General features: G+C 39.5%; 1 protein-coding gene across 1 annotated transcript in view; it reads left to right on the top strand.

Moving 5' to 3' along the window:
• Window positions 1-5,705: 5,705 nt before the first annotated feature.
• LOC146506222 (stromelysin-3-like) overlaps window positions 5,706-19,566 on the top strand; it is a 39,927-nt gene continuing 26,066 nt past the window's right edge. The window contains exon 1 of the mRNA XM_085181168.1: window positions 5,706-6,036. Within this exon, the coding sequence (XP_085037294.1) occupies window positions 5,920-6,036 (117 nt within the window). The 5' untranslated portion in view covers window positions 5,706-5,919. The remainder of the gene's footprint in view (window positions 6,037-19,566) is intronic.

Raw genomic sequence — 19,566 nt, 5'->3', positions numbered from 1 at the left:
GCAGTGTTAAGCAAAGAAATGAGACACTTAGGAACCACTTGGGAATGTTCTGAACAGAGCCGGGAAGACGGGTTTCTGGATTTCAAGAAAACAATAAAAAGAAAACAAATCACTATCAAATTCATCAAGACGGATCTTCTGTTTATCTTCAACTGTTTGTAACACAGTGAACTAACCAGTAATGCCATCCAAGTGCAACAGAGTCCAGCCACTCTCACATGGCTCACATCTGCAGCCACTAGAAAAACTACCTTGAAGCAGCCTGTGTTAACATTTAGTCCTGGATGTTGGCATTTAAACCTTTACCGGTGGCTGTGTTTCTAATTACATGCATCAGCATTCTGCAGCACCTTAATCAGCATTTTAAATGAAACGCCAAGTTTCCATTGTTTCCTTTGACCAGTGTCACTCCAGCAGATTCCTGTTCATATTTATTGGACTTGGCAGTGACTTGGATCCTAATTTTGAGGCGTATTTCTTTTTTAATTGAGAGCTGCTGTCATGTGTTGGAGCAGTGCCACCACTTGTAAAAAAGAAAAATAAAACACAGAGGAGCAAACTGTATTGGGACCATCTGTGGGGAAGTGCTCGTTCATGTAATTCACACAGTGACACCGGCTAGCTCAGCACAGGTTTATGTACAGTTACCAGAGCTGTTTTAAGTATGCGCTAACTTTAGACAATAACACATTTGTGGAAAGTACGGAGAGAATGAAATAACAGACCTGCTGGAGATCAAGAACACTCTTCTTTCAAACACAATAAAAATATATGGAGCGTGATCAAAACGCAGTAGATCTGAGGTTCAGCTACAAACTCTCAGATGCCTGCCTGAGGCAAAAATTATCTCATTGGTTTGGTTCTGTCGTAATAGATGACAAATATGCAGCTTTTGAAGTCCAAGTAAAGTCCAAACTTTTAAAAATAGAATAGGTTAAAGCACCAGCGACACCGAACTATAAAAACAATGGTTTTTCTTTGCGTTTGGCCTTATGGCCTCAATAGGGGCTGAAATGTTTCGGTCAAGAAGTGAAGTTGTTCTTTATATTAATAAAAGCACCACAGGAGCTTTAAGTTGTCCAGATCTTATCCTCTTCTCCATGCAGACATGATGGCTTCTTTAACCTTCCTCCATCTCTGTCGTTTGCTTCATGGAATCCTGTTTAAGGGCTACTGGGCTAAAATGAGCCAGTAGGAAAGCTGATCCACTGCTTATATCTGGGAAACCATACATAATTCCAGTCATTTAACCCTAAATTTAATTACCATCTTTCTTTTCCTTTTCAGTTTTCATCTTTCTGTGGATGGCAGAACTTAATAGATAACATATTTTTCAGTTTTTGCCTATCAAAGCATTTCTTGGCACCACAGATTTTATCAGTTCCATGTCAAACGCTTGTTATCTCCGACCGTGGCTTTATATCACATGCTGATGAAGTGCCAGTGAGTGAAAACATGTGACCGTATTAGCAAAAGTTGAGCTCCGGTTTGCAGCGTAAGCACTTTTTCTAAACAAGTGGTTGTGGGGAGAAAAGAGTCCATCTTACTCTAAGACATCAATTTGTACCCTTGAAATTCATGTTTCAACACAGCCTTTCGTTACTTCTATTCAGTTTAATGTTTCCCCCCAAGTTTTTAGTCATTTTGAAAAGCATTTTGCAGGCACATGTGACAGGCTGGTGGTTATATTATTTACTAGAAAGCCTGGAAGTCAAAAACATTTCCAGCATTTTATGCTTTGCTCGTATTTACAGTCATGTGAAGAAAGAAATTTTCACAGGAAAGCATTCGTACAAAAACATAGGACAGTATCAGCTATTTGGAGCTAATCAAACGCACCTGACTAATTGAAGTTTGACTACCTCTAAAAAGTAAACATTTTGACAGTTTTTGATTTTCTGAAGCTTTCCAGTCTATGTTACAACAACACCACAATCTTCCCAGAAATGGACGTCCCAGCAAATTCACCCCAAGATCAGACCGCACTCAGAGAAACTGCAGAAAACCCAACAGCTACATCCCAGACTCTACAGGCCTCAGTTTGCATGTTAAATATTAAACTTTGTGATAGTGCAAAAAGAAAAAGACTGAATTGTTTGGAAGAGTTGTTAGAAGAAAGGCTCTTCTCACTAAACAGACCACGGCAGCGCACCTTAGGTTTGCAAAACTGCATCTAAATAAACGTCTTGATCCGTGCTCAATCATCCAGGTAAGTAACTCCTAAAAGGTTGATTCTGTTCATCTGGACCAAAAGCACTGCACACTGTGTCCCAATTACATTTGCACACAATTTACAGCACTTATATGCTTTGTTTAGTGAAGACCAAACACAGCATATAAGCACAAACACCTCATACCAACTGTCAAGCTGTAGTGGAGGCGTGAGGATCGGACAGCTTGAGTCGAATCTCGTCTGGATACCAAAGTGTTCTGGAGTCAAATGCGAGGCTGTCCGACAGTTAAAGCCTGGCTAAAGCAACAGAGCAATGATCCCAAGCACAGCAGCAAATCTACAACAGATTGGCTGAAAAAGAAAATAATAATAAGATGTTGCAAAGGCACAATCAAGGTTTTGGCAGGACCTTAAGAGAGCTGTGAATAAATGAATGTGTGGAAACTTCAATGAACTGAAGCAGCAAAGAATAGTGGGCCAAAATTCCTCCTCAGTGATGTGAGAGAACGATAAAATATTTTTTACTGCTGAACTTGGTTCTACAAACTCCTTGGATTCACAGTGTTTATCGCCGGACTGCGTAGAGTGCGTAAAATACACATTTATTTTGTAAAATAACTGGACTTTTGGGTGTCCCTGAAAGTTTGTGATGCTCAAAAGAATAAAGGTTTCTTACATTGAAAGACTTCGGTGTTATTTATTATAGGATTTGAAATTGCAAATGTTTGTTTTTAATCATAATAAATGTTTATCATTTTGGTCAGTTACAGTTTAATTTGTTACCGTGGACAAAAACAACCGTGTCGTGCTGAGGTTCTCTCTATATATACTCTCATCAGCCCAGTGCAAGCTTTAAATCAGCCTGTTTACGTAATTCATCTGCATGCAGTAACATTAATTACAGTCTCCTGTCCAGAAATGAGTAGTGTTACTTTCTTACAGAGCCTTTCCTTTTTCTCTGTCATTACACTTGCAGATAACAGGCCTGATGTGGTGCAGGGCTTGCAGTTCCCTGTCAGCCAATCAGATTTTATTGAAACCCTTTAATACGTTCAAAAAGCCTTCAGAAACCTGACAGTCATTACACAGAAAGGCACTGCTAAATTCTTTACCGCTATTAGCGGTTATAATTACAGAAGTGTTCTCACACCGGCTCACAAAGAGGTTTTCCTCACGAAGGGACGGCGCTGCAACTGATAAAAATAGACTGATGGATATTCCAAGTATTTTGAGGTTTTAGTCTTGCGTCAACACACACACACACATACACACACTCCTTGAATTGCTATAAAAACTTTACCTCACTCATACTCCTCCCTAAGAGGTCAGTGTCCTTTCATCAAACTCTATTGGGCAAATATTAGCAGTACTGGAAAGTAACAAAGTACAACAAGTACAAGCTAAATTGTGCAACTAAAATACTTGTATTTGATTTCCATCCATCCATTCACAGCTTATCCAATTCGTGGCTGCGGGGGGGCTGGAGCCTATCCCAGCTGTCACAGGGCTGCCCTAGACAGGGGTCACTGTAACTTCAGTTACTAATTACTTTACAAATTCAGATTACTCATACAAAATTCTATTAATGTAATTTGTACCTCCTCCCTGTGTTCACCCGCCCAGTCCAACTACATGCATGTTGGGTTAATTGGCCATTCGTAGCTGGTCATAGGTGGGAATATTTGTCTTTCTCAATGTGTTAGCGCTGTGACAGACAGGTGACCCGCCTCTTGCCCCATGGCAGCCAGGATAGACTGCAGCAGTGTTCACAACCTTGAAACAGTGGGCAGAAAACCAGCTCAAATAATCAGAGGTGTGTAAAAGCAGACATCTATCAGTTATATCTTTTGGCACACCAGTCAATCAAAAGAAGGCCTGTCCTTATTCATACACAACTTTAAGCTTTATTACAATTAAAATCACTCAGTTATATATGTTTACAGACTCTACACTGAATCCAGTGGAATCTCTGGATAACCTCTCATCCTTGGGGTACATCACTCATCTATAAAGGTCATATAGGTCCAGTTACAAGTCTACTTTTAGACATGTTACGCTTTATTAGAGTATTAAAAACCATGTACAGACACAAAGTTTTCATTTGTTTAGTTAAATGTTACAAACTTTGAGGTCCAGTCCTCACCAGTGACCCACTAAACCCACCTGAAGCTTCTAGAGTTCTGGCTGGACCCCTTCCAGGTGTTTGTAGCTAATGTAGTAATAAAGTTTCCATGACATGACAGTCCTAACAGAGGTGAGATTGGCAGCAGTTCCACTGCAGCCACTTCCAACAATAAGGGAATTTTGTGAAAGTAAGGACACCCTGATTTACAGGTTTTAAATCGTTAGTAATAACACTTATTGGAAATGAACTCAGAGTCTTATTTCCTAATGATGCACTCAGAATTATATCATTGTATAAGTGCTTACCCTAACCTAACTCAGTAATGTGCTGGCACAATCACCCAAAATGTTACCAAGAAAAGGGGGTTCGGTGTCAGGCAACACAAAAGGTTTCTATCACATTCCACCAGAAGGCCGAACACAATCCTAAAACTCTGACGTTTTATGATATTCTTATTACAACATGCCGATGTCAACCTTTTTTTATTACAATGCGATGATATCAACAGTTTTTATAGATTATTAATGCTGATGTCAGCATTGGTACTATGGAAATCTAGTAGTGTATCAATCTTTGTGTGTTATTGTGAATTCATACATTTATGTGTTGAAAAATCAGATTCTACAGATCTCAAACAAAGAAAATGCTTATGTTGCCCAATGACATCAACATAATCTATTGCTTTACATTTTGGGCATCATCCAATGGAAACTAAAGCTTTTTCCTAATTCACCTGACCCTGACCTTTGACCTGTGACACTGAAGAATTACATATTAAAATGTTTTATTTTATTATCTTTGCACATAGAGCAAATTGGCTGAAAACTTTGGCTTCTATAAGGTGTAACGAAAATGAGGTTTGAAGATGCATTCATGCATTGTCTGAATTTGCTAACTTTCTGGCGCCAGTGTGATCTTGTAGGTCTTTTTTTTTTTTTTTAATAAAAAGTGTGCTGTACAGTTCTCTCCATATGGTATATGATTCAATAGTATATTGATGTGAAGTTTGAGGATAATGTTTAAAAAGTGGGATTATTGAATTTCACATTTTCACACAGAATTTAAAAATGATATCTTGAAAAGTGTTAACTGCGAACAAACAAACAGACACACAGAGCCGATTACATGCTACCTGCGTGATTATGGGAATTAAGTTAAAAAAAATTCGCCCACTCACTCTTATTTCATCTTGTTTTCAGAATAATCGCATTACATTTTTTCTAAAAGTACTGAATAGTTCCGCTGTGTTTGAGTTTATAGTTCATGCACTTTCCCCACTTAAACTTAATCCTGGGTTAAACTTAATCTTGTCTCTGAAATAAACAAAAAAAAAAAAAAAAAAACAGGTGGGTGAAAATCCCAAAGCCATCAACATCATCTGTTTTGCGTTGACAGGCGTGGCAGTGAAAGGGTTACGAGTCACATGGTAGCGGGTGGTATTATCAGCCCGGGGCTGTAGAAAAAAGAAGAAGAAAAAAAAAGAAAGTCTATCTGGAGAAAAAAAAAACTGAGAACAAAGAAATCTGTCTATATAAGTTGCCCCAGATCCTGCAGCGGTGTGACTCCGGGCTCTCCACTCCGCAAAACAGCTCTCCTGTGCACCACCACCACCACGGCTCCGATGGCTGCAATGATGCGGACTTCTCTGGTCGTGTGCTGCTGTGTTTTTGCGTTGCAGTACTTACAGGTCATGCTTTGTCTTCCAGCGCGGGGGTCCAGCAGGTACAAAGAGGCACCGGTGAGTTGGAGCACGCCTGTTTTTTTCCCCATTTTTGTAACTTGTCGCCGAGTCGACGCATCCGTGCTTTTGCAGAAGTTTGTAAACTTTGAATGACACTGTTGCACGAGTCAAACATGACTTGTTGCTTTTCATTTTGAAGGACTGTGCAGTATTTGCTTTCTTCATTCTTTCTGCTGCTACAATCGGCCCCAACGCCCCCTAAAACACACACGGACACATGTGCACGCAGTCGTGCACAATGGCCCGCTTCACCGTGCAGACTTTAGAGTCTGCTCCAGAATAAACACGCTATTAATTGTTGCATAAAAACGGCTTGACTTGAAATTACTTCCAGGTTTTCTTACGTGTTTCTCCAGCTGCAAAAGTCCTCGCACGTGCACGCACGTGGCTTTCAATCATCACGACCAATGACCCTTGTGTTGTAATTAAGAAAATGGCTATTTTAGGGGCGCACAGCAGTTGACCTGTCACTGTAATTAGCCCGAGAGCTGCTCTTACTTTGAAGAAATTACTATCATCACTGTTTACTTTTTGTCTGCTCAGCAGCAGCATCCACGAGCGTGACTGCAGCCAAACCTGACGTCTTCTGCATTGCATGCATGCAGGGTGACAGCAGAGTGTTTTGGTTTTGACTCGGATGTAATGAGGATCTGATGGTTTGGGAGGAGGGAGAGAGAAAATAAAGGTTGCAGGGCTCCTGCAGTCTGTCTGCGGGGCAGGAAGCTGTAATAACAGCTCTTAAAGGCATTTTGTCAACAACACCATAAAAGTGAGGGGTCCTCCATATGGCCCCGGCATGATGGCGTCTTTCTGTCATTGTCATGTGCTGTGGTGGCTTTTCTAATTTAGCAGTTGTTTGGTCTGTTGCCATTATGGGGGACTTGACCACATGCTGCAGTGTTGTTTAATGTAACTATTTATTCTGGCATTGTAATTTAAGATTCAGCTATGTTTACTACTCCTTTAATCCGTGTTTTTGCTTACACAGCTCCTCCTGCATCACGTGACTCCTTTCTAGATTATTTAACTGTTATTTACTCAGTGAAGGCCTGTTTAACACGGATGCTTGTTCTAAGGAATGTCCTGTTTATAGGTATACAGCAAAAACGCATTTTATCAAAACAATCTGGCAGCTCGCATATGCAGTTACAGAGAAGAATGGAATCCTTACCCGGAATAATGATTACATTCTTCTGATTACAAGTTCACAAGAATTTTTTAACCTATTTTCAGATACTGATGTGTAGAGTAAATAATGTGCATTATGTTTTACACAAAGTGCAATTTGGACAAAAGTTGCACAGCACAAGATGTAAAGATTTCCTGACAAGAGATTTCCAGAGAAATAAGAATGCTTTAAGGCAAGTGTATCTGTTAGCTGGGAAATTAACAACCAATTGTTTCATGAGAAATGCAATGGCGAGTTTTGAGCTCTAAAGCAGGGAAAGCTATTCCTGTAAAGGTCTTAATCCAAGCTCACACCAGGTCCTTGATCAGGTGAGAACATGCCAGGACTGGTCTACCATAACAGCAAGCTAGTTTGGTAGCAGGTTCATACACTTTGTTGGATGCCAGTGACTGCTGCCCTGGCATGATCTACTGGCATGGTTGGAATACAGCATTTATAAATATGTTGTCATTGGTTTCCAATTGCCTGTAACTCCGACTGAGCTCTTGATAACTACACTGGTAGCACGTCGTCTCCCTAATATTTATCCTGGAATGAGGGCCTTTTATTTATTACCAGGAAGTGATATTTTTCAGGCACGCACAACATAAACAGATTTCACTCATATCTGTTATGTGTAGTTATTTAAGTATTAAATAAATTAAATTATATGACAATGCAGTTTAAAAATAATCTGTTTTATTTTTACAACAAGATTACCCATTAACACTCTGCTTGACTTGGCTCAGGGCAGCTGGTTACTGTGTTTGTGCCAGTCCAAACACAGGGAAGTTGCAGAGTGCCCTCTGGTGGACAAACTATGCAACATCAGCTCATTATATGTTTGAATGGTGTTTCTCCCGGCTCTTTTTTTTTACATAAAATTTTCCTTTTTCAACTGTTACAAATACTAACAGCGATATCAGCAAATACCATCAGCAAGTAAAGAGTAGGGTCCAATTCTTCATCGATTTCTAAACAATCTGAGTACTTTTTGCAGCAAGCAGACAGAATACGTTCATTGCTACACAACTGGAAACTAGTCTAAACAGTAAAATAATCTTTAAGCATTTTCAACATTCAATATTTTAAGTTAAAGCAAGAAGTAACTTTCTAATGGCTGTTTAGGGTGCAGTAAAAATCAAGAATTCAAGTGAAAAATTAAGATAACATGAATCTACTTACAATAATAGAAAATACCCAGTATTTCTTTTCTAGTTTTCTTAATAGTAAACAAGATTTTTTTTAATTTAAGCAGTGGAGCAGTATTGTCTAAGACAGGAGAGCTGGTATCCATGATCTGATGTCTGCTCTACTTTATGGTAATTTCCTTTCATTGGAAGAGGCAAGTTCTTTAGCCACACTTTTCTCCCACTGAATTACAGGAGACATTTAGGATGATGTAAAGAGGACGGTTCAGCGGGACCTGATTACAGCTCAAAGTGTGGGGTCTGGGTCTGGGTTATGCATATCTTTGTTACTGACTGTGTGTTACTGCTAACTTGCTATCCAAGCCCCATTCCTAATCAGTCAGTGCTATAAAGGATTGTTTTCCATTATAGAATCTGACTCTTCAAAGCACTCTATGGTTTGTTTGATAGCACAAAGTTGAAAATGAACATGTTTTGCTATGAAATACTTCTCTAGATGCTTCTGTGACGATCACAGATGCGGGGCTTTGTGTAGCTTGTTTGACCCTCAATGCCGTGTCAAATTATAAGACGAGAGATGATTCAGCATTGAGGTGACAACATCCTGTAAAGAAGTCTCGCTGCTCGGAATTTGTTTTAATTTTTTCTTTTTGTTTTTTTATGCTTTGTCACACATTTTAACTCCGGTGATGATTTACGTGAAGAATAATCATTGGTGGAGATTAGGGCCTGTAACACGACCCCAGTTTGCAAAGACAGGAACATACTTTACTTATTTCCTGGTCTGTATATTTTTTTATATTTTTTAAACTGTTTGTAGAGTAGCTTAGCATGATTGATAGTTCAAAATAATCCTTAATTTAGTGATACCACGTACCAGTCAGACTTTTTCCAGGTCCAACATGATTCATAGGCTTTGGATATCTGCTGAAACTTATCACTGAATATTGAGCTAGCAGCATTGGTCAGCTGATCGCAGCCCAACATGTTAACCTGCCCTGCTGTTGTGCTTCCATTGTTTTGAATAATTTCACATATTGTTTTCCACATTCTTTCAATTCTTTCCTCTTTTTTAATTTAAAGTAATCAGACATCCGATCACTGCAGTGTTGTTATGACACATTGTCACGGTGTGAAAAAATATTGCCTTATTAGCAACACATTGTCAGAACTATGTTGCACCTGTGGTGAAAATGCTTTTATGACTCGTGGTCATTTCATGGGAAACTGTAATCTGCAGTCTTGTCAGTTTTTTCTCTCTTTCTCTGTTTTTGAGCGATCACACAAGCCCGGGCAGGCCCGTGTGTCTGTGGCATTCAGGGCAGTGGGATACATAGCGCCTGTTTTCTCTGGGGTAAGGGGGCCGTAAGAGCTAACTGTTTGCATTTCGCTTTTGTCAGTAAAACCGGAGTGCCCCTTGGTTTTCCCGGTCTGTTTTTTTCCATCACGTTGATGCCATTCAAGCAAAGGGATTGGCCGGGGAACCGTGAGAGCAATGGTGACATCAGAGCCAGCCTAGGTTCCCATCAAGCGGATCTGGGTCACAGCTGCAGCGGGCTGAAATTGTCGAATGTGACACCACAGGAAGGGGATACACTTAAAAAGTACATGCTTTTGTTATTTAAGAGGAGGAGCCTCATTCTGAATCCTTTACTGATAAGGTGAGAGGAGGTGGAGGGTATCAGACCTTTATATTTCCAGTTCAGGTTACTCTACTGACTGAATGCAATGTCAGAGAATTACACTGTATTTGTGTCTGTAGTGGGGCAGTAGGTGTGCACACGCAAGGTCAGACTCCATACTCTTGGACTGTTGCTGCAGGAGGTAGTTTCACTTTGCAGCCTTGGTGAGCTCGTCATAGCGGCACATGAACCAGTTGCCCACCTGCAGCAGTTTCTGGTTAGATGCAAGAAAGCTGGATGACATCAAGGATGTAACCTAACCAGCATGCCTCGAGGTAAACATTTTATGGAAAGGGTTGGGGGGAAAAATCGATATGAGTGAGTGATATGTTTTTATTGATTAGCATTCAAATATCTCAGTGAAGACAGAACAAAGATCTACCACAAAGCAAGAAAGCATGAGACAAGGCTAATCAAAAGGTATTGGCTGAAGCATTTGCTTATTACGCCAACCCTTTTAACAAAAGATCTTTTAGCATGCAGCTCCTGTACACAGGGCTCGAAGCAAATAATAAAACAAAGCAAAAACAAAACAAACAAACAAACAAACAAACAAGAAAAAAACAAAAAAACAAAAAACTTTCCACCTTAGTAAGTAACTACATCAAAGCAAAAGAATCAAGAGGTTTTTTTGTTTTTTGTTTTTGTTTTTTTTGCTCTTTTCATTCTTGATATATATATTTTTCTAATACTCTATTTTTAAACATATTTTTAAACAAGGAAAATGAACTACACCTTTTTAAATCACTGTCATAACTATTCCACAGGTTAACTCCTCTAACAGAAACACATCTCTGCTTTATATTTGTCCTTATCTTGTTTTTTTTAAAGAAATCTGTTCCCCTTAAGTCATATTGACTCTCTCTGACTTTGAACAGCTTCTGAGTACTGGGGCAAAGCAAGTTATTTTGTGCTTTATACATTATCTGTGCCATTTTATATTCAACTAAATCATAATATAGCAATGGTATCGTGATATTTTGAGTGGCAATACAGGAACACCAATTATCATTATTTTATTAAAATATTCTGGGATTACGATGAATAAGAGGGTTCATTTCATTCATCAAATTTATGAGTTAATGTTAGCAAATCTGCATTAAATCGGCTCAACGGAAAAACCTCCAACACAGAATTCTGGGAGTCGGAGTTCTGGCTGAATTCAAATACGTATGTCACAAAATGACACCCATATCAGTTCAGAACCTTTATATAATGCGTTATTTATGGATTTTTGGTTGATATTTTGTCCGTCTTGGTTCAAAATAAACTAGAACTTAATGAAATTAGAGATTATTTATTTGTTTCTAAGTGGGGAAATCTACAAATTCAGTGAGGCATCAAAAAATAATGTCCTCCACTGTAATCGCAGACTGATATCAGACAGACTCCATCTTTAGTCTTTAGGTGTTAGTGAAAAACATAACTGAAATCAGATAACTTTATCTTATTAGATAAAACAGATAACGACAAAGTTTTACTTAATTTGCAGTTGAAAAAATGTGATTAAGCAGTAATTCACCATCAGAGATGGGCAGTAACGCAGTACTTGTAACGCGTTACTGTAATCCGATTACTTTTTTCAAGTAACGAGTAAAGTAAGGGATTACTATTGCAAAAACGGTAATTAGATTACCGTTACTTTCCCGTAGGAACGCTGCGTTACTGCGTTACTAAAACCATGATTTTTTGCGAGAATGTCTCATGACAGTGACGTAAGCGAGTGCGACGTTCGTGACAACAGCTGTGTGCAGATCAACAATGGATCATATATCGAGTGCAGAGAGAGTATGAGCGTGCAGCGTTTAAAGCGTGGAAGTACTGACCTTACTTTGAGTTTGATTCCATAAAAAGTGACATAAAAATTAGTGTCTGTTGTGCGTGGGAAGAAAACTTCTTTTTACAGCGAAAAAAACCCCTAAACTTCCGAGCAAACACCGAGTAGCTACGACGTAATGGGAAACTCACAGAGAAACTCGCGGATTCTTCCACTGACTGCTGTGGCACACCTGCACCAGGACAAACCTCCGCCTACCCCACTCCTGCTTTACAGGTGAAAATAGAGCAAAAGGACCGCTAGTCTTTGACTTTATTTATTTTCTGCTGTGTTTTACTTGCATCTATTTGAAAGACTGAGTGTAAACACAAAAAATATTTTATTTTATGTGCTGGAATGTGCAGAAAATAGGTTTAAATATTAAACAAATTTCTTCCAGTCAGTGAATGTTGCATATAATTAAATTTTTGCTTGATGCATAAAGTTAAAAGATTAAAACTAATAAAACAAGTTTTAAAAAGAGACTTTTCCATTTGATTACATTTTGTATGATGGATTATGCAGAAAAAGTAGAATTGGGCTGAAAGATCTATCACTTTATCACCTATTCGGGTTGTAAATCGTGTTTTTAAAAAGTAACTAAGTAACTAAGTAATTAATTACTTTTGAAAATAAGTAATCAGTAAAGTAATGGGATTACTTTTTGGGGGAAGTAATCAGTAATTAGTTACTGATTACTTTTTTCAAGTAACTTGACCAACACTGTTCACCATAATGCACTCAGCATGTGAGAATACATTAAAAATCGCAATAATATGGCACCGAGAGGGAAGCGTTGCAATAATATTGTAATGTGGGAAAAATCTGTTGATTCTCACTTATAAAGTATTCATAATAAAGTCTTTAAGACTCTAAGATGGATTTATGGATTTTTTGTAGGAGCAGGTCTCACCTGTTGTTTTGTTGTCTTAAACTAAATAAAGAACAACTGAAAACTCAGAAGATTTTTGGCAGGAGGTCTTACGCAACATAAACACGCCTTTTATTAATTCCCGTCACTGTTTAATTCAGTACAAAATTATACACTGGTTACACTACTCAAAGGAAAGACTTCCAAAAATGTACCCAGACTGCTCCCCCCTCTGTGAAAAATGTATGATACATTATGGAAATCTGTTACATTGTTTTTCACTTTGTCCGAGGCTTCAGGGTTTTTGGTGTGACATTTTTACCTACTTGTCTAATATTTTTAAGAGTAAGATTGAGCCAAATCCGATAGTAATTATCTTTGGGATCTCCAAAGAAACACAAAATTTACAACACTCTCAAAAAAGGTTTATGTCATATGCATTGATTATTGCAAAGAAACTGATCCTGCAGCTTTGGAAAGGCAAAGAGACTCCTGTATTAAAGACGTGGCTTACAGAACTTACAAATACTCTTCATCTTGAAAAAATAAGATATACCATGAATGATAATGTAAAAGACTTTGAATTAATCTGGCACCCTTTACTTACATACCTTGGGGAAATATAAACTTTCTTTTTTTCTGGCAGTCGGGGGATTGGGGCCCATAGTGGGTGTTGTTGTTTTTTTTTCTCTCTCTCTCTCTTTCTTTTGATGTTGTTTATTTGTCTGTTTTGTAAGCTTAGAGAAAAAAGGGGCATAAGTTCTATCAATTTGTAACAACCATGATACTTGCTCCTAATAAACGATATTTGAAACATGAAAACTGTATATTATATAGCGACTGTATATAGTGATGTCACCCACTTGTTTGTATTGGCATGCAGCGTTTCAGGTTGGTGCTAAAGCTCAAACTGCGTTACTGTAAAAACAAATCTGTTGAACAATTTTGTATTTGGATTTTACTGGTCCAGTCCCCAATAAAACTTGAGCCTGATTCATCTGTGGTAGGAACGTGACCAATCAATCACATCTGCTGGACACAGCGGATACATTCTTCTCAAGAGTTAAACATCTTCTGGTGTCAGATTTGCTGTTTGTTCTGTTAGAACCGTACACCAAGTAGTCGTGACTGATGCAGGCTGATGTTACTCAGTCGGTGGGGAAGTTCTGTAACTGTGAAGCCTTGAGCACAGCATTTTTGCAGTCACCATGAAACCAGATGTGATGAGCGAGGGGCACATGCTCACTGGCTAATAATTTGTGATTGGTGAAATGGCAAAAAAAATGACCACAGTCGTCAGGGAAGAGTTTACAGAGCTCATGGATCACATGAGCTGGAGTCATGTCTCAATGAAAGGTGATGCCCCCCGCTGGCTGGTAAAAAAGTTGTCATGCCCTTCCCTATTGGCTTCACTTTTCAGGTCTGTAGGCTACGTGCATCATTTCTACTGTCTATGAGCCAAATTATAGAAGCTTGCACAGCAGTAGTAGTAGCATCTAGCTAGGAAAGAGGAGGAGAAGATTGAAGGCTGAGCATAACCCACAGCAGCTCAGAAACAGGTAAGGAAAAGAGTTCAGGTAGCATAGCATAGCTACTGAAAAGGCCACTGCTTATTGGACATCCAGGACTCTTTAATGTTATCGTTTAAGTTCAGTTAGACTGCACACATGAGGTGTTTCTGTAGCTTACAGCAATGCTCAGTTAAAATTTATTTACACAACAAAAGTTAGAAACAGTATCGGAGCAAGATCAGCAACAGCCAGTGTGCATGCACTTGGCAACAGCGGGGCAGAAGAACCCCCTTTAAACAGGAAGTTTGGTGCCTTGCTGCAGGATTTTTCCCTTCTGTGGAAAGAAATAATGTTAAAACTAGTCCAGATGTTGAAGGCTTGTACCCGATGTCCTCACTATAACTCTGGCACGTCTTACTTGTGTCGTTTACTTTTCTCTAAAAGCCGAATAGCAAATCACACCACAGTAACCTTAAAGAAAAGCCAGCTGATTTTCCTGGTAGTTGGCTCTCCTGGGGTTTTTCTCTAATTAATAATCACAATCAGCAGTGAAATCATCCTGCGGCCAGGCGAACAGGAGATCTGCGAGTCATATGAGGAAGCGTTTTGTTTGTTTTTTTCTTGACAGGAAAGATAAGAGATTCAAGCAGATGCCCAGATGGTTTGTATCACCTTCAACTGCCGGGTGTTTCTGATTATCAGAAGATAAATTGGATTAGCGAAGTAAGAAGGAAGATAACAAAGTATTTCTTGATGAAAAATTGTTATACTCCCACCATCCCCACCCCCACCCCCCATCTAGTACAATAAATGTTCTCCTACTGTAAGCAATCCTTTTCCCCGTTGTTTCAGTAAGAGCACACCCTTCAAATTGAATCCTTATCTGTCTCCTCAAGTAAACACTCACTTACGACTTACTTCCTGTTATCCGGATTAGGTTTAGACTGTTTCTTTTGGATACTCAGATATCATGTTGATGAAAAAATCTTTACACTTCTTGTTTTTCTGCCATAAAAAAGAGCATTGTTTGAAGCACTGGCAGCAACACCTGTCGCCTCTTTGAAACTTTTTTTTTTCACCCTGGGGTCCTTTTCCCTTTTCACCAGTCTGTGCTACTCCCTGAGTTTCAAGAAGATGTTTTCATATCAAATTTTATAATTTCCTTTTTTTATGTAGCCAATTTCCTGTATACTTAAGCTGCAGTTATAGATTTTCTACGGTCCTTATTCGAAACACATGTTGTGTGGACGTAATTCACTCGGCTGTACTGAAGCAAAGGGTCTATAAAAATGTGACTTTTTCAGAAGAATCTCCCCCAGATGCATTTTTTTAATAAAAACAACGTCTATCATAAAACTACAGTTAACAAATCTGGCAAATATATGCAGTAAATCTTGAGCCACCCCTTATTTCTTTATATTTTGCTTCCAAAGAGACTGGCTGTCCTAAACTCTGACTATAAATCATTGAAGCATAAAAAGACACCTAATTTAAGGGAAGAAATAATGTTGTGTCTACCAATAACAGACGACTGAGCAAAGTAACAATTTCAAATAGTATCTTTTAGCACTTTGTTATAGCAATTCATCACAAAAACACATTTCCCCCCATTTCTTTAGCTAAATCTATGAAAAATGCCAGCGATAACACAGTTCAGATGCAGAGAAAAGTGAGTGAGTATCTACGTTTGTGCTTTTTTAGTTGGTAATTGTAACATTTTTACTGTGTTAGACTTTTATTCAGTATTTTAGAGGTGCATTTCTTGACTCCAGCTGTGTTTGTTAGCGTTTGAAAGGTTTTGTCTGCTGTGATGGTGAAATAATGATATAAATAGTATGAAATTGAACAGAAGAGTTAAATTTATAATAGGAACTCTCCTTCGATCTGTGTCTGTCAAAGACTATACAAAAGGACACTAAGAAATGTCAGTGGCCCAGCAGAAACCTGGCTTTAAAATTTAAAGTTAAACCAGTCATTAAACGTTCACAAAAAGCTGAAGTATAAACATATAAACTAAAGTCATCACAGGTGCATTCCTCTGGTAATTTCCTTCTTCAGTTAAAAAATATGAAGTTGGAATAACTACTCCAGAAGTAGTTGCAGCTTTCCCAAATGTCTGTAACATATTAACTGAAGGACCTCTCTGCTCGTGTGAAGATGTGCTGTGGATGAAAGTGTTTTTCTTCTTCAAACGAGTGGAAACCATCTCCCTGGAGGTTCTCTGTCACATCAGTGACCCGGCGGGGGTTGTGGTGGATTTGTTGTCAGACTGGAGACGCTCTTCAGACGCACCGTGCCCAGACTCGTCTCTCTGTGCTCTCTAAATACCACTCGCAGATCTCCTGCACTGCTTCTCGCAGATCTTGTCAACACTGTAACCAGAAGCTAGATGTGTCCGTGCACGTAACGGATGACCCCCTTCGCCGCCACCATCGCACACCCCCTCCACATGCCCTCAGCGTGAGTGAGCGTCTTCTACGCCTTCGGGCTTTTTGGAGATTTCGTGTCTCATCGCTAACTTGCATTCTCAGCAGAAAGTGACAGATTAATTGTCCTGAAGGTAGTTTTTCATTTCTTTCTCAAACATCATCACACACTCTCCTGACAGGATTTCCATTGTCGGTGTGTGCGCACCTGCAACATCCAAGTCTCATCAGCAAAGTTGTGGAGGTGGCATCAAACAAAGCGGTCTTTCATATAACTGAGCTCAACCTAAAGTGTTGGTAAGACACAACACGTTTATCCTAAAATATACCCCCAAAAAACTCATTGTTTTCCAAAGATTCTTCTTTTAGGTTAAATAGATGCTGTTTGGAGCTGCACTCGGAGTCTGAAATTAACTTTTTATCTGCTGAAGATTAAAAATCCATCAGCTTGTTTTCTAACTGGGGAAAAATAATACGTCGGATTCTGTTTCACTGCATTTCATCAACGACATCGGCTAAGATATTATCTCGAGTACAAACTAAAACACATTTAGGTGAAGATAATACCTGTGCTTGGGTTTAACCTTGAACGTCAGTGAACCTGTTAGGAATCAGGCACATTTATGACTGCGGGGTCACGCGGGTCAAACAGTCCATTTGACACACAGCTGGGGAGGCTTAGTCTTTAACAGGATTTCTTTGAAATGACCAAGCAGTGCCCCCCCCCCCCACACACCCCAACCCCGTGTACCCAGCGCCAGGTATAGTTTTACGACCCTGAAAGCCGACACTCGCTCACCTCGGCGCTGATGTGATTGGGATCAGGTGGGGGGCAGCTTCAGTCTAAACTGTCTCGTTTAGAGCCCGGGGTTGGCTGGTGTCCAGGTGATTCACAGTTCAAATCCCCGTCATCAACACAAACCGCAGAGGCTTCGTGCTGTCCTGTCAGCAAAACAGCTATCGTTATTATGTTCAAACACCTGAGGTGATAACGACCAGGGGTGGAAAAACAACCAGGCACAAAAATATATCACAAAATACCTTTAAGGTTTTTTGGGGGGGTTTAAGTTAGCCTATGTTTTACTCCACAGCTAGTTAAAGCCCTGTTACTCCACACTGCCAGTCGCGAAAGCTCCCCCCGTGCACAGTTACCGTGTATTAAAGGAACAGTACGTAAAAATTAAATAAGGAAAGAAAATCTTACACTTATCCTTATCCAAAATGATTCAAATTATTAACAAATATACACTCTGTGCAATCTGAGTAAACTAAGACCTTTATCTTATACAGTTAGCCTATGTGAGGCTTGGGGATGGTTTGCACAGAAGGCATTGCCCCCAGTGCTGCCTAAAGGTTAGAACAGGCCATGACCTCTTATGGTGATGAAAGGTGTTTTTAAATTGTGTTTTTATCTGTCTGTGTTGCTGCAATGTGCTTGTAATTATCACTTGCACAGATAAACAATCTCAAGAACACAAACACGAGCAAGAGGTCAACCTCCGTGACTCCAATTTACCGAGGTGAGGCCTAAGAGACGGATAGCATCTGCTGTCATTTGTGTGGATGTGTGTCAGTTAAAGCAGCCACAGCGCTAACTTTAAGCCTCACCAGTCTCCAAATGGATGAGTTATTACAACAAAAACATCCATACAGTTAATAAGGCGAAGGGAACCGTACATGACGACAAAAAACTTTTTTTTATACCAGGCTGCAAACATATGTTTCTTCTGCAAAGTTGGACATGTTAACATGGGAATCTGTGGCAATTGACTCACTTGTGGACACAGCCTCAAGTGGCCGTTAGAGGAACTGCACTTTTTGGCACTTACCAGCTGTACTGTTTTACTGTTTCTGCTTGAGGTGAACTGGCCGAGAGGAAGTGAAACATCAAAAGTGCAACAGAATGACCAAAAAAATGAAAACGAAGCCTCAAAGCCATGATAAAAAAAATATGTGATACATTTTGCATAATCTGTAATTGAACTAAATGAACATGAACTCACAGGCTTTGCCACGTAAGATATGTTCTGTGCTTGTAATGTTTTCCTCCAGTTTAAGATCAGCAGCCATTAGATAGATAAGTTTCAGAACACATCGTATCGTGATAAGGGTTTTGTTGTTTATCTGAAGTTTTTGTTGTCAGTATGAACTGCAGGAAGGCAGATAATAGCGCAGAGACAGAAAGCTCGCATCAGACTGGTGCTCAAGGAAGAGCAGAAAGAAGCGGGACAAGGTGTAAGTTTTCCAAGGCTGCCTCGAAATCTCATGGGGGGGGGGATTCTGTTTTAAAGGCCTTTTTGTTCAGTCGTAACAACACTAACAAGCCATTTAAAGAAAAGCTGCAGGACATGAGTAGAAACATTCCCCCGAACACGAATAAGGGCTTTCTGCAACAAAACAAGCAGCTGAAATCTCCTTTAAACAAAGTGAAACGCGGGAGGTGGAGGGCCGTGTATGCGTAGTGTTTGTTCTGCAATCCAGATCCATCAGTCACTGCGTTTCTGCAGTCTGGAGCACATTCCACAAATCCTGCTGGGTTTTGTTCCCCATAACCTACCTAACAGCGACACAGTAGAGTCCTGCAGAGCAGAGCGAGTCAGGCTCATTTAAGCACAGCACATGCACCACTGTGACCGTACTCAGATAAGCATTCTTCGTTTAATTATTTTGCTTTTACAGGTTGTGTGGCTTTAATGGGAATTCATGTTGGGCTTTTGATATAGTAAAGGTTCGACCTGGCTTTCTGTCAGCACTGCAAAACCTGTGTAACATCAAAGTAATGATGCACGACGGGTTGAAAATGCATTTTGGCCTTTTAATTTCGCAAACAGGTGACATAAAGTTTTGCAGAACCCATTCACTGGATAGCTTTGTTTCATTATCCTGCACCTTAAGTGTAAAT

Source organism: Neolamprologus multifasciatus, chromosome 12 (genome assembly GCF_963576455.1).
Source record: "Neolamprologus multifasciatus chromosome 12, fNeoMul1.2, whole genome shotgun sequence".
NCBI classification, from domain to species: Eukaryota; Metazoa; Chordata; class Actinopteri; order Cichliformes; family Cichlidae; genus Neolamprologus; species Neolamprologus multifasciatus.
This window is presented reverse-complemented; position numbering and strand designations above follow the sequence as displayed.